The sequence below is a fragment of the Plecotus auritus genome (genome assembly GCF_963455305.1).
Source record: "Plecotus auritus genome assembly, chromosome: 6".
In the NCBI taxonomy this organism is placed as follows: domain Eukaryota; kingdom Metazoa; phylum Chordata; class Mammalia; order Chiroptera; family Vespertilionidae; genus Plecotus; species Plecotus auritus.
This window is the reverse complement of record NC_137773.1, coordinates 47,719,732-47,734,779: the sequence shown is the minus strand read 5'-3', so window position 1 is coordinate 47,734,779 and position 15,048 is coordinate 47,719,732. Positions and strand designations below refer to the sequence as shown.

The 15,048-nt window shown below is 41.9% G+C and overlaps 1 protein-coding gene across 2 annotated transcripts in view; it reads right to left on the bottom strand.

The window, feature by feature from the left end:
• Window positions 1–13,584, bottom strand: part of PCDH10 (protocadherin 10) — a 38,377-nt gene extending 24,793 nt beyond the window's left edge. For both annotated transcript variants that reach the window (XM_080673998.1, XM_080673997.1), the window contains exons 1-4: window positions 10,846–13,584; window positions 9,215–9,273; window positions 8,552–8,658; window positions 427–732 (exon numbers count right to left, since the gene is read on the bottom strand). In XM_080673998.1, the coding sequence (XP_080530124.1) occupies window positions 427–732; window positions 8,552–8,658; window positions 9,215–9,273; window positions 10,846–13,476 (3,103 nt within the window). In that variant the 5' untranslated portion in view covers window positions 13,477–13,584. The remainder of the gene's footprint in view (window positions 1–426; window positions 733–8,551; window positions 8,659–9,214; window positions 9,274–10,845) is intronic.
• Between the last annotated feature and the right edge of the window lie 1,464 nt (window positions 13,585–15,048).

The window sequence follows — 15,048 nt, the reverse complement described above, 5'->3', positions numbered from 1 at the left end:
TGTTCGATGCTACTGTGGTAAAGGGTGATTAAGCAATAATGCTGGCATCCATAAGAAAAGAGATCGCTCAGAGACTCAAATGTTAAGAGATGTCTTTCTGCCTTGATTAAGCCCTTCAAATAGCATGGAAATCAAGAAAGCAAGAGAGGAATATTCAAAGGAAATACGAAGAGCATTTGAAAAATGTTTTCAGCAACATCAAAACTGTGGCCTTGGATTGTTGTCAACAACCATGTCCTAGCACAGAAACCCGTCTGCCTGTTCAGTATTCATTTTCCCATAGGAAAGTGCTGCCTGCATCCAGGAGTCACTGGTACCCTTGTTTCCGAAGACCATCTGAACTCTATTTTTACTAAGAAGAATGACGTGTTGAACTTTATTCCCTCAAAGGGAACAGCTTGATACAGCCTTTTACAGAATACTTACTCAAATATGGTGGTTTGTAAGGCGCTCGTGTAGTAGACAGCAGTCCCTCCAGCTCCTTCCTCTCCAGAGTGCTGTGAAGGGCCTTCTCTTTGCCAAAGGTGGAGAAGGACCGCTCTGCCGCAGGCTGCGCCTCTGGAGCTTCAAACACCTCGGTGTCTGGAACGGAGTCCATGCCAGGGACGTGCAGATTGCTGCGATAATCGGCTGCCTGGCGTCCATCGGAAGGGACAAAAGAAGGCATCCAGCACCGATCCGAGTGGCCCAGGGCTTTACATTCCTCGGTGCAGTTGGAGAAGAGATCCATACCTGTGAGCAGGGGAAAGAGAGACTGCAGATGTAGGATTCACCAGCGTGGCCCGCTGCAAGCCCTGAAAGATTACAGGCAGCACAAAGAGTAATGTCTGGTCTTCACCATTTTCCTGTCTTAACCTGAGAACGGCCCCAAATCTCTTCGTATTACTTTGTTAAGGATAAGGCTTTTGGCAAAGAGGTGTCTGGGACATATGTTTCTAAACTACTCACTGTATTGGGGAAAACATATTGGCTCTAAATTTTTAAAAATAATTTGGAAATGGTGAGTAGAAAGAAAATGAATACTTTTAAAAATCAATGGTGACGTTCATAACAGAAAAAAAAAATTGTGTTACGTTTTCATAACCCGCAATCTCTCATGATGATAAATCATCTGACATTTTTTTCTTAGAAGTAAAATTGGAAAAAAAAAATACGCAAAGCACGAAAGTTGATACTTAGATTTTGAAATCTGAACATGAAACAAAAAAGTGAAATTCAGCAGAAAACGGGCATGCATATTGATAAACCAGTAAATAACAAGAATGAAATAAGATTTCATGAGTGGCCAAGAACATGCTTCCCTAGGCTCCCGGGAAATTACTTCCTAAAAGGTAATGCTCCATGACACTCTAGTAGCCCATGTTACTACAAACCACTTATCATTTACCAACTTAGACAAATTCAGAACAAATGACTGTAATTAGTGAAACCAAGGTAACCAAGTGCAATGGGAGTCAACTGCAGATACTATTGACAAGTACCTTATTACTTGTTCTATACTGGAAAGAACTGGCCCTTGTCAACACGCAGTTTGCTTACTAATCCTAGAATACAGCAGGTCCGCGAATAATGTCGCATCATTTCATTGTAATGTCAATGAGATGTCATAGGAACTTAACCCTTTTTTTTTCTTATCAGTTGGCCTATGCTATAACTGGTTTATTATAAGTCATTTCACAGAAATATCAATGATGTTAAGTGAGGATTTGCTGTATCAAGATTTCAAATTTCAAGTTTCATTGTCTCCCATAGATTGACAAGACTATTACATATTATCTGATTGCGGCTTGAAAAATCTCATTCAGTTTCTTAAATAAAGCATAACGATTTTGAGCCCTATGGAATACTATTTGATATTCAGTTTTATAATTAGCACTAATGCAGAAAAGCAAGTCATAAACCAAAATAGCATTTTAATGTTTTACTAAACATAGTAACACATTTATTGAATATGTCTTTAAACACGGTCAATTTGAAATAACCAGAGTAGGACTGGCTGTATGTAAGAAACTCAAATGCATGCCTGGTCTGCATGGGGTTTTTCTTGTTTGTTTAACCAACAGAGTAATATTTATTTAATGAACAGACTTGATTGTTTCTTTCATAAACATCATAAGTGATTTGAGTTCTTGAGCAAGTTTTAGGTTTTAAATTCCTGATGGTATTCTGTCACATACTAATTTACTTGTTTGCATGTATATGTTAACATCTGTATATATAAAATAAAGAGAATAAATTTTTGAAATTACTAACCCTATAGGTTATCTATGAATTAAAAGTAATTGATTACATAAACTATGTTGAAGGAAATAACACCAAGCTTCTTATCACATATGAATCTCACTTTATAATGACTTTTTAAATTTAAATTAAACATAATGCAAAGTCTAACTTCAATTATAACATTCCATTGACAGTTACTGTGCATAAGCCTGCAAATAAATTACTGATCAGTGAACTGTTGAGGAACAAAAACGTGAGCTGAAGCCAGGATAAGGTCCACATGTAAGACATGTCAGTGTTTTCCTAGACATCAGAGGTCAGTTTTTTATCCTATTTCAGCTATGTAGAGAGAAAAAGAGAAGAGGGAAAGGAATGTCCTTGATGCCTTGATATACCAAGTAGGTGGAAGCTAGAGAACCAGAGAGATTTGTATATTGACACACTATACTATAAATGCTCCCTATTAATAATGTGCATGGTGGGGGGGGGGGCTTTATTTGTAATAGATGGAACTACCATTAAGACTAAAATTATTATATTATTATCAGAAATTATTTATTTTTAAAAATAAATTCAAGTTATATGGAATTCAAAGTTGATGGAATTATTCAAATATTAAGATAGAATTGTATTATTGGATCCTGATCAAGTTGGATACCTTATGCAAAATTTAGAATTATTACAATTTTTCATCACATGACTGAAAATACCATTTTAAATATACGATGAGACTACTAACAATCTTTCACATATTTTGAGAGCCTGGACCCAAGTATTCCTATAATTATGCATATAATAATCTTACACAGAGAAATTTGAATAAACTGGTCTCTCAACATCATTATGCAGATGATTATATTAGGAGGAAGTTTTAGTAGAATTTGTTTTTATGGGTAGTTTATACTCAACTGTGCCCATTTTGTTCTCTTGAAGTGTATGCTGTTCTGCCTCTTTTAAATATTAGAAGCTAGTTAAAAGTCCCTAAGATGATATAATAAAGTTTTCATGAGTTGAGAACCTGTACGGATAATACAACATATGCATAAAAAGAACAATGGTGGAATAAGATAAAGTTTTTTGTTGGAAGAATCTTACTTGACTGAAGGAAAAAAAACAACAACACTTGTAGAGAATGTTCTTGAGAAATTTGTGAACTAATCCTTTCAAGTAGAACTACCATAGTAATAACACACAGCTTTCTATAACTAGAAGGAAAGACAAGGTGTCACAAATTATGCACAAATATGTTTTACCAGTTTTACTGGTAAAGCAAGTGTACACATTACTTATAAGAAAAATGTCATAATTTTAATAACACAAATAGTACATCAATAAATTTAAAATAACTAATAAAATATTTATTGAAAATGATTTTTTTCTTTTTTATATATAGTTTGAGAAGCAAAATTTTCTCATAATCAGTCCTCACCTTAGGGAGCCATTGAAAGACTAACATTATTTTATCTTTTTTCATTTATCACTAGCTCTATTAAATATTATTTTAATGACCAAGTAGGCAGAGGTATATTTAAGTTTTGTTGTGATAAATGACTACATGATGCAAGGAATGCCAGGTATTTTACCATGTGACATTGTAAAATGACATAGTGACATTCACATTGCCTGGGGAATTTTTTAATGGCTCAAATTGAAGTCCCAAGGGAAAGTAAATTTAACTTGATTTTTTTTTTTTTGTTTTTGTCCTCATTCAAATGCCGTTACTATAGTACCCATAGAACTTGTATAGCAGAAAAGTGCAGAACAAGCCTCAGTTTTGAATTTATGGTAGTTTCTAAGAAATCTCTTTCCATATATATATTTATATCTTTTTTTCCCTTGCAATTCCTTCTCCTACTTATTTATTTTCTTCACTTCTCAGAAATAATCTGTTCTACAAGGCCTAACAGCTGATGTGATAGACTGCCTGTTATGCACAGATATATTTAGACAAATTTTAAAATATGTCTTTTATAACTGGCAAGTAATTTGTCCCTTATAGTTGGAGACAGTGATATTACCACTGAGAACAAATTATAATTTCAAAGATTTTAGATTTGTATTTAACTTGTACTGTTTCCTGATGAATGTAATAATACAAGACTATGTGTACATTTCTCATGCACCAAGCCTTCATAAAAGATGTTTATTATTTTCAAATATGATAAGTTAATTTTAAAGAAAATCAACACTTAATTTTTTTGAGGAAATTTCTAGTCTTCCTTTGACCACATAACACTGGAAACTAAGAGATATTAATTATAACCATAAAAATTGCTATAATTTTTAGGATAATGTGGTTTGGAGGCAGATATTTATCAACATAAATGAAACATAAAATTCAAAACATGTCCATCATAATTTTTCTCTACCTATTTTTTCAAAATGTTTATATTTTTTTTCCATTTTCTCTCAATATTTTGTCATGTATTTTTCTAATTACAAATCTTTGTAGCTCAGACTTTCACCACAAACCTTAGTGAGTTTTTGCAAACAATGGTGTAATTCAATTTATTTATAAAGCCAAAAACTTTGCCAGTCTCTAAATTCTTGGAGTTTTTGGAAAGGGAAATTTACATTTATGGTAATTCAAGGATTCTCTTACTGATATTAATACAGTTCATGATATAATTTATCTACTAGTTTATAATGATAATTCAAATCATTTTTTAAAAATTTATAGCCAAAATTTGACCATGTATTATGTATCAATCTCATAATAATTAGTTAAGAAATAAATACATTTAGATGCTAAGTTCCCTCATAACTGAAAAAATTAAGAGCAATTTGACATTTTGAGGTAAACCATAACAAGTAACATTAACAGAATCACTTATTAGGGTTCTCCTCTTCAATATATTTTTTCAGAAGCCACAATTATGAAAAATAAATTCATAGTTAATTCTAGTATTATGCACATTGAATTTTAAATTAAAAAGCAACTTCTTACAACTTAATAGATCGCCTTAGTTGTACCCCCAATAATATTAAAATGTTTAAGGATATACAACAAAAAATGTTGTACCAGTAGTCTAAATGAGAAAAAAAAAGCCTATCTCTTAATCTAATGATAAAATAAACAAAATTGAAAATATATTTCTTTTAAAATCCACCTTGACTTTCTTTGGCTAGTTCAGCTGTGATTAATCAGTTTTGCTTCTTGTGATGATTTATGCATGCATTTACCACATCTCCTTGGACTTTTGCCATATCTGACCAATACATCAATAGTGCACCGAAAAAGACATGGAAAGCACCTTGACAAGGCTATAGAAAAAAAAAAGTCCCACAGAGCAGTTGTACATCTGAGGAATTTTACACAGGATCCAAGTGCAGTGGAAAGCTGAAAAAGCTTATGTGATTCTCTGTGCGGCTGCCTCTGTGTTTAAAGCCCTTCTATGAACAAGATTGTGACTTCAAATGGCTTAGAAAGAGGACAAGTGGGGGGAGGGGGAGAACAAAAAAGGAAAACTATTCATAGAAGAATAAATAGAAGGCATATCTAAATAAGTGCATATATAGTAATGTTAACATAGAAAAAGAACGTGGGAATAAAGAAGTTAGGAAGTTTAAACAGGTGAAGCACTAAGCCAAATAGTGTATGAAATGCAGTATGGAATGCAGTGCAAACTAAAGGAGAAAATTCAGATTTCTATATCTTTCCAGAGTTATTTTCCCTTGATAATCTAACCTTTTCCCCCTTAAAATCCAGCTGAGTGAGATTTGCTTATTAGTACGAAATGTTTTAATATCCTAAACCTGAAAATGCATGTGCTTTGAATATTTTCTAAATATTGCAACATTGGAAGATCGTTAATACCTGGCTTTTCAATGAAATGAAGTGGGTATACTGAAATGGGCTTAACTTATAGAAAATACTTTAGCTTTTTTATGTGGGTTTATAATACACAACATCAGTTTGACTGGAAAAAAAGCATTAAGTAAATGCATTTTAATTCTCTGCACTTAGGATTGTATACTTAAAAAGAAAACATTCAAAATCATTCTTACAATGAAATTAGACATATTAAAACTGACTGCAATTCAGCACACAAAGGTGCCATTACTTTTAATAAAAGTGTGTAGTTCCAATTCTGAAACAGCTATTCTTGTGCCCAGTATGTAGTGGCTGCCCTCTAAACTGTTAATGAAATACACAGATTGTAGATTCTGTACTACTTTTACATGTTTAAAAACATAAGGATGGGGGCGGGGGGGAATGGCCATTTTGATAAAGAAAAAGAAAAACTGCCTTACTTTTAAAAAATGTTTTTCAGAACATAGTTTAGTATTTCCATTTTTCTTTTAATGCTTTGACATCTCAAACAATGGAAAGAAACATCCCAAAATGGCAACACCGAGTGCCTGTGAAATAAAATAGCTACTGGAAGTTGCATGGGCAGGAATATATTCCCACCCACCTTCCAAGTTCAGTGCTTTTTGCAGGTGTTTATTCATTTCTCTTTCTTTGGTTAGGTGATTATAGCTCATTATCTCTGAGGGACTAAACTAATTGAAATGTTTATTGAGATTGGAGAGCCCCAGGAAGAAAAAAAAAAAAGCAAAAAAACAAAAGAAAAGAAAAGAAAAAAAAGCAAAGTGGTAGAGTTGGAAAGGTATAAAATGCATCCCAGGGAACATTCAGCAGATACTCAGTTTTTTATATTCAAGATTTTGTTTTAAAAGTTTTAAAAGGCTGACTGTTAAGTTAGACACTCCGAGAAAAGAATAGGAATGCACGATTCTAAATGTACAGCTTCTTAAAGATAACAATAAATCATATGCCATATATAGGCCAAAAGTGAAAGGGACTTTGTACTCCAATATAAACTTCTGGCAAGATCTGGTTTGTTGTCAGGTTCCCAGACACTAAATAGATGCTCTGTTCACTTAGCGTGAAGGCCTGCAAGGGGCAGGGACCTCCGGGGATTCTTGGCAATTCTCAAGTCTCATTAGGTCTGCATATTAATGACTTGCAGCAAAATAAAGAGACCCTTGAGCAGCCTTTTTGCACCTCCTCCTGCCTGTGTTTCCCAAGCCTAAGGCGGCCTCAGACACAGCAACATTAGCCCAGTCTTAGGCTTGCAGCGGCCACTGCTGCCAGGCGACCGCGGGGCGTGTACTGCCCTTTGACACACTGCCTCAGCCCCATTCAGAGGGCCACCAAGTGTGTTGAGGAATGGGTGCTCTCGAGGACCAACGCTGCCTTGAAGACAAGGACCCTATCACTCTATGCTTACATCATTAATCAAAATAAAGCTCAAATCGCAAGCCAAAGAAGTTGAACCTAGAGACGATCCAATGATGGACATTTTTAGAAGTTACCAAAGTTGACTTTCCATTTTCTTATGTGTCAGATAAACACAAAACTTGATCAGAAAATAAAAAGTAAAAGAAAACAAAATTAACAAGCACCCTTTCAGTTGAAGTGCAAATGAAAGGGAAAGAAAATCCAAACTCTATGAGATTATTTTCATTATGTTAAGGTACACATTTTATTTCTCTTAAGTGTTTCCTTTATGAAAGAGTAATTAGAGTTCTCAGGGTCCTATAAAATTTCAAGAATAAATTCATATGGAAAAACTAAAGCAAAATATATAAAGTAAAATGAAATATATGAATCCCATTGCGACCATATCAGTGACTACCATTAAGCCCACATATAAATACACATGGCATCCAACATTTTGACAGGTCATGGACCCTGTTGAAAATACAAGGAAACCTAACATACTTCAGGAAATACACACTATCAAATGTTTGCTAATGTTCCGAAGCCTAAGAACCCAAGGTTGGAAATCCTGCTCTCGGCCTATTTATGACTTTTAATCACCATCTGTTCTCACATTCACTACTTGGTGGCATGCAAAATGCACTGTATGGAAAGAAATGTGGGTTCCAGTCCCAGTTATCCACTTAGCCTCTTGTGACCTTGTACAGGTCAATCAATTTCATTCATCTTCACTTACCTCATCCACAAACAAGTCTAATAATATCTTAATTGACTGAAGACTGGGGACTGGCCCAGGTGAGAGATCTATGGCTTTTTGCATGCATTATAATTTCATTAAAGCACATTACATAAGGAAGAAATATTTCAAATTCTAATATATTCCACAATGAATTTCTAACTTTAACTCTCCAAAGGAACATTGAATTTTTATAATCCTCTTTGAGTATACAGTTATCAACATAGGATGGCACAGTCCTTTTCTGTAGAGGTAGCAACATTAAATTTACCAAAAAAAATTTACCTAGGACATCATCTTTTCTAGATTTTTTTTTTTAACTATAAAAGCCAGCATTTAGATTGCTCTTTGATCACACTTACCAGCTGACTGGCCACGGTTGGTGGCATCGTGATCACTATCTCCCTGTTCACTGTCTCCATGACCACTGTCCTTAGAGCTTACTATGTCGGCTTCCTGGAATGCAGAACTAGAAGTACAAAAATGTGAACATTAGAATAAAAAAGGTGAAGTTACACACAAAACATTCTTCTGCCACCACATGGTCGCAGGTGGCGCTGCAGATTCAGAGACCTCTGAGTTGGCTTTATTTCTGCATAAAGCTTGTTTTCATAAGCTGAAGCCTAACTCTTTAAAATTGAGCATGAGCAGTCAGTTTGAGCCCTGTAAGGCATGTAAAGCTTAGGCAATAGAAATTCTATGATTGGGGCTAAGCATATGTTTATATCATTTTATACAGCAGGTGTGTATATATACCTGGAACAGTTAGGAAGACCATCAGAAACAGTGTAGGGGTGAAAACTGACAAAATATTCAAAAATATTTAGAAACTTGTATATAACAAGATACCCATATTTTAATGTATTAAGTAGGAAACCCAACTTAATTAGTATTTATGTCCTGCCTTAATTGGAAATACTTTATATGTTTTATATTATATTATTGAATAATATACCTAATTCTTGCTTGCAATAGGTAGTAGATTGTCCATACACCAAGCTAGGAAGTAAAACGTGAGTCCATACCTGTTAACTCGGCGAGGTCTGTCAACTAGATAGCTGAGCTCTGCTCGCTGATGTTTAGTCTAGAAAAAAAATAAATAAATCAAGAGCCTTTGAATGCTAAGGGTTAACTAATAGTCTGCTTTTGAGGTTAGAAACTAATTCTAGCTTAAGTAATTGTGTACATTTTTATGAATTTCTATGTTGTCCTAAGATCTCAGCCCAATTGCTGGGTAAGGGCACGGAGATATGAAAAGACACCTCAGTCTAGATTTTCAGTAAAGGTTAAAAAAATGCAGGTATAAAGGGCCAATGTTAAATGTGTGGGTGTTTTTTAGGACAGAATGCAAATGACCTCATAGCTGGGGCTCATAAACGATTGTCTAGAACAGAGTCAACCTAGTTATACTCTGTAGTCTTTCTTACAATGGCCTAAAAAAGTGTTTAGGTGTATACTGGTTGACACAAGAAAAACAGCACGCTCAATAAGCAAAAGTTTGGATGTTTTATGGAATTATTTTGTTGTTTATTTTCAAAATGTGCTTAAGATACAAATGAGCTGTACAAATATTCATGAAAGTCAATTAATAATATCTAAGACTCAAATAAATAAAATAACCTGTCAAGAAAGGAGTTCATAACTTTCCCTCCCGCCAAAATCTTTCCCCTTCCAAAGGCCCTCTGCATCCTCCTCCCACCTCCACCACCCATACACCTCTTCTGGTCCAAACTTTCTTTGATATAAATCAACTCCGTTCCCCCTTCTCCCTCCCTCTCTCCCTCCCTCCAACTTTGCCACTTCTCCATCTTTTAAGAATAAATCAGAACTGACAAGCCAAATCCTTTGATGAAGAAAGCCAACAGCAGTGATTTATCAAAAACAGTGGCAAGAAGGTGATTATTAGCTAGGAGATATATTTAAGACAACAATTGTTTAAGCCTTCCGTTTAGTTTATGCTTACAGGGGCTTGTGCCAAAGCAACTTCATTCAAATTCACACTGTGTGGGCCTTCGGCTTCAAGAGCATCTGTAAATGCTGTCCAGAACAGAACTGAAGGCTTTTCTGCAACCCGAGTTCAGAGGACAGGAATCTGATAACTCGTTCACTACAACATGCATTCGAGTTTAGACAACTGTGCAAAGTTAGACAATCTATAGCTTACTTTTACACGCGACTGAAAGCATCGATAAACAGGGCAAAACAATGAACTTTATTAACGCCTGAGACAGACGCAAAGAAAAAAAGACCTTTGCCAGTGCCAGCAAGTTCCTCCACCCCATTTCCCTCTGTCCCCGCCCACTTGCCCCTTCATTCCCAGATTTCTGAGAAGGGAAAGGACCGAGAGGGGGTTGGAATTTTAAAGCAAAGATGCCAGAGGGAAGAAAGAAAGTCCAAGGTGGCAAGGCACCAGGGGTAGGAAATGAAAATAAACGTGGAGGGGTGGAGCGCAAAAAAGAAGGGACAACACTTAGTTTAGATTACACACAAAGGGGTGGAAGAGGGTGATCCCCCCCTTGTTACCCCCCACAAAGATACAAATAAGCTAATATCCTAAAAATAAATACACAGTGCACCAGAAATAACAGGGGCCAGGCTAGAGGAGACTTTCAGATGGAGGAGATGAGAGATGGTGGTCCTTGCGCTTCAGCCTTACCTCGTTGGACAAAATGCTTCCGTTGGAGATGATGTCGGGCTGCTGGTCAGTGTAGCCGGTGACGATGGCCCCGCAGGGGTTGTGCTCAGTGTCCGTACTCCTAGAAGGGCTGCAGGGCTTAAGGAACATCAGGTCGGTCTTGGCGGACTCAGGGGTCAGGCAGACCTGGTAGCAGTAATTCTGGTTGTGGTGATGGGAGCCAAAGCCCCCGGACTCTTCCACCGGCACCTGGGCAGGGTTGCTGGTTACGTTGGAGCTCTGCACCAGCATGATGTCTGACTTGCTGAGTTTCTTCTTGCGTGCCCGGGCTTGGCGGCTGCAGCAGGTCGAGCCCCCATTGCCACAGCAGCAGCAGCAGAGGCAGCAATCGCTGGCCAGACACGTGTAGATGTTGAGCTTCTTCTCTTTTTGGCAACGCACCGCCAGCACGATCATGGCCAGCAGGAAGATAAAGGACACCGAACCCAGAGCAATGATGAGGATGAGGGTGAGGTCCAGCGAGGTCTCCCCGCCGCCAGAGCGGTTGGGGCGCTGGTGCTCCCCAGACCCCCCAACCCCGCCCCCGCCCCCGCCCTGGGGCTCGACAGCGCCATCCACCAGCTGCACCACCAGGGTGGCGGTGGAGGACAGAGGTGGCTGCCCGTGGTCGCGCACCTCGATCACCAGCTCGTAAGGCCGCTGGGGGTCGCGCTTGGCCGGCACCCTGCGAGCTGTGCGGAGCTCCCCGGTGCGCCAGTCCATGCGGAAGAGGTTCATTTCGTTGCCCCGCACAATGCTGTAGGTGAGCCGGGCGTTCTCCCCGTCGTCAGCGTCCACCGCGGCCACTCGAGTCAGCAGGTAACCCGGCTCCGCCGAGCGGGGCAGCACCTCGCGCGCGGGCGTCCCGTTGCGCCCGGGCAGGGGCGCCACGATGGCAGGGGCGTTGTCGTTCTGATCCACGATGAGGATGTTGACGGTGGCGTTGCCAGCCAGCGCCTGGGGGCTGCCGGCGTCCCGCGCTTCCACCTGGAAGCTGAAGTCCTTGAGCTGCTCGTAGTCGAAGGAGCGCAGGGCGTACAGGTAGCCGTTCTCGGAGTTGATGGACACGTAAGTGAAGACACTCATGCCCTGGATCTGGCACTCGAGGATCGAGTAGGCTAGCTGGGCGTTGGCGCCCTCGTCGCGGTCCGTGGCGCTCACCGCGTAGATGTAGGCGCCCGGCACGTTGTTCTCAGTCACATACACGTCGTAGACCGGCTGGTTGAACCGCGGTGCGTTGTCATTCACATCTGACACTTGCACCTGGATCGATTTACTGGTGGAGAGCGACGGCTCGCCCCGGTCCCGAGCCACCACGGTCAGGGTGTAGGAGTCCCCCGCCTCTCGGTCCAGAGGGGCCTCGGTCACGATGGTATAGTAATTCTTGAAGGAAGACTTGAGGCGGAACGGCACATCCCCTAGCAACTCACACTGCACCTGCCCGTTCTCCTCTGAGTCGCGGTCGGTCACGCTGAACAGAGCCACCACCGTGCCCGGCGCCGCGCCCTCGCTCACCGCCTCCTTCACGGTGCTGAAGCTGATCTCCGGCGCGTTGTCGTTAGCATCCAGCACTCGCACGAGCACCTTGCAGTGCGCTGGCACGGCGTTGGGGCCCAGGTCCTTGGCTTGCACGTACACTTGGTACACCGGGCTCTCTTCATAGTCCAGCTCGCCGCTCACCTCCAGCCGGCCTGTGCGCGGGGAGAGTCCGAAGAGCTCCCGCGCCCGGGGAGAAATGTGGCTGCTGAAGGAGTACACCACCTCGCCATTCTGGCCCTCATCGGGGTCTGTGGCGTTGAGCTGGATCACCAGCGTGCCCGGCGGCGAGTTCTCTGGTAGGGACACAGTGTAGACGGGTTGGTCGAAGGCGGGCACATTGTCGTTGGAGTCTAGTACTCGGATGGTGAGTAGGGCCGTGCCGGTGCGCTGCTGCTGGGGGGGCAGGCCCCCTCCTCCGCCGCCTCCCCCTCCTTCACCTCCTCCTCCCCCTCCTCCCCCGTCCACCGCGGTCAGCACGTAGCGGTGCACCGCTTGCTGCTCTCGGTCCAGCGGCTTCTCCAGCACCAGCTCGGCGAATCGGTTGCCATCCCCCTGGGTCTGCACGTCCAGGGAGAAGTAGCTGTTGGGGGTGATCTCATAGTCGCGCAAGGAGTTGGTGCCTACGTCCGGGTCGAATGCGCTCTCCAAAGGGAAGCGGGTGCCTGGCGTGGCGCTCTCGGAGATCTCCACGGTCAGGTCCGGCTCCGGGAAGGAGGGGGGGTTGTCATTAATGTCCAGCACTTCGATCTCCACCCGGAACAGCTCCAAGGGGTTCTCCAGGAATACCTCCAGGTGCAGGACGCAGGAGGGGCTCTGCTTGCAGATTTGCTCCCGGTCGATCTTCTCGTTCACGTACAGCACCCCGGTCTCCAGGTTGAGGTCCAAGTATGGGGTCCGAGAGTTGGGCACCGTCTGAAACCTGCGAGCCGAAAGTTTTGTAATGTCCAGGCCCAGATCTTCCGCGATATTACCCACGAAAGTGCCATGTTCCTGCTCCTCCTGCACCGTGTAGTGAAGCTGGGAAAAGACTCCTTCCACCATCCAGAGCAAGGCAAAAAATAATAGCACAATCATCTCCAAAGGGAAAGGAAGCAGCTTCCCGCAGCCAGCCAATCACCTCCCCCACCAGCACGAGAAAAAATTTAAATACAAATAAAAGTGTTCTGTGTGTGTGGGGGGGGGGGGGGGAGGGATCCTGTGGCTTTCTGTCCTTAAAAATCTTATTCTTTTTGCTTCATTTTAGGGCTTCCCCCAGTTCAGCCTCATTTTTCAATCTTAGCGCAGGAAGAGTAGCAGGCGTCCCCTTTCCTCATCTGTAATCTTCCCACTGACCAATTAATAAAATAATAATACAATAATCAGCGTCCTTTATTCCGACAGTCTTGGCGCAACGCGACGCTGGCAAATCCCAAGGAGGAAATTTCGATATTTCAAGACTGTCCTCGGTTTGTCTTCCTGCTGATGGGAGGAGAAGGAGGAGGGAAAGAAGGAGGAGGAGGAGGATGAAGAGGAAGAGGAGAAGGAAGAGGAGATGCTGCCGGCACCGCTGAACATGCCTCTTAATGTCAACGGCGGGCAAATGCAAAAGGGCTCAAAAGCAGGGAGAGAATTTTGTGCCGGAAAAGCATATAACGGCTCTGCAGCATAAAACTTTCATTCTCTTCATTTCTCCGGATGACTGTTCTAGGCATTTGTTTTTTCTCCTTTCGCTCTATTTGTATTTTTTGGCTTTCACAGTCTTGTCTCTCTCCGTCCTCATTCCCACCGGCATTTGACTCTCTGTAGGTGCGATGAGCGATTTCTTTCCTGCCGTTTCCTTCCCAAGCCTCTTTCCCTCTAAGCTGTCTCTCTTCCTTCCAGTCTTTTCCCTCCTCCGGCTCAGCCTCAGAGCCTGTGATCTTGGCTGGCAGTTTCTGAGCTCCGAGCGCAACGCTCCTCTGTTTTTGCGCAGCGCCCTCATTCTGCCAACCAATCTCTGAGGAGCACCACCCACCGAGCCCCGGCTAATTGGCCGAACTGGCCGTCAAGCAGGCGCGTCACCTGGCAGCCGGGCGGGGCGAGATAGAACCCGCGCCCAGGCGGTCGCAGTGAGTGTGAGTGTGAGAGAGAGAACCGCCCCGCAGGTCCCGAGGCGCTTGCTGGGGACTCTGTCGCGGAAAGTTCCCAGTCCCCAGCCGCAGGGAATGGAGAGGGAATAGAGAGGTTTCCCCGTTTGCATCAGCAATTGCGAAATCATAATAGCAACAACAGTAGCGGTATCCTCTCTCAGGAGCGGGGTTTCCAATGACGCTCACATTCTTTTTCCTTTAAGGTATTTTCCTTGCTACTGATGGTGGAAATAAATCACCGAGAACGGGAAAAAGTTGCAGTGTGGCCATTAATCGGCAGGGGTGACCTAAGTAAGGAGCTGCTCTGGCAGGGACAGGCAGGGCCTTTAAAAACCGGATATAATATGGCCTGTGTCAAAGTGAGCGTGAGGGTCTTCAGGGACCTCCTGGAACAGGCGTGTGGGTCGGAGGTGGGACTCACCCCAGGAGGTCAGGGCTGGCCGGTACTATGGACCTGCAGACTCTACAGACTTACCTCCTGCCGTCTTCATTGCAGACCCACATGTTCTTACAAAATAGAGTGATTCGTCTGGGGACC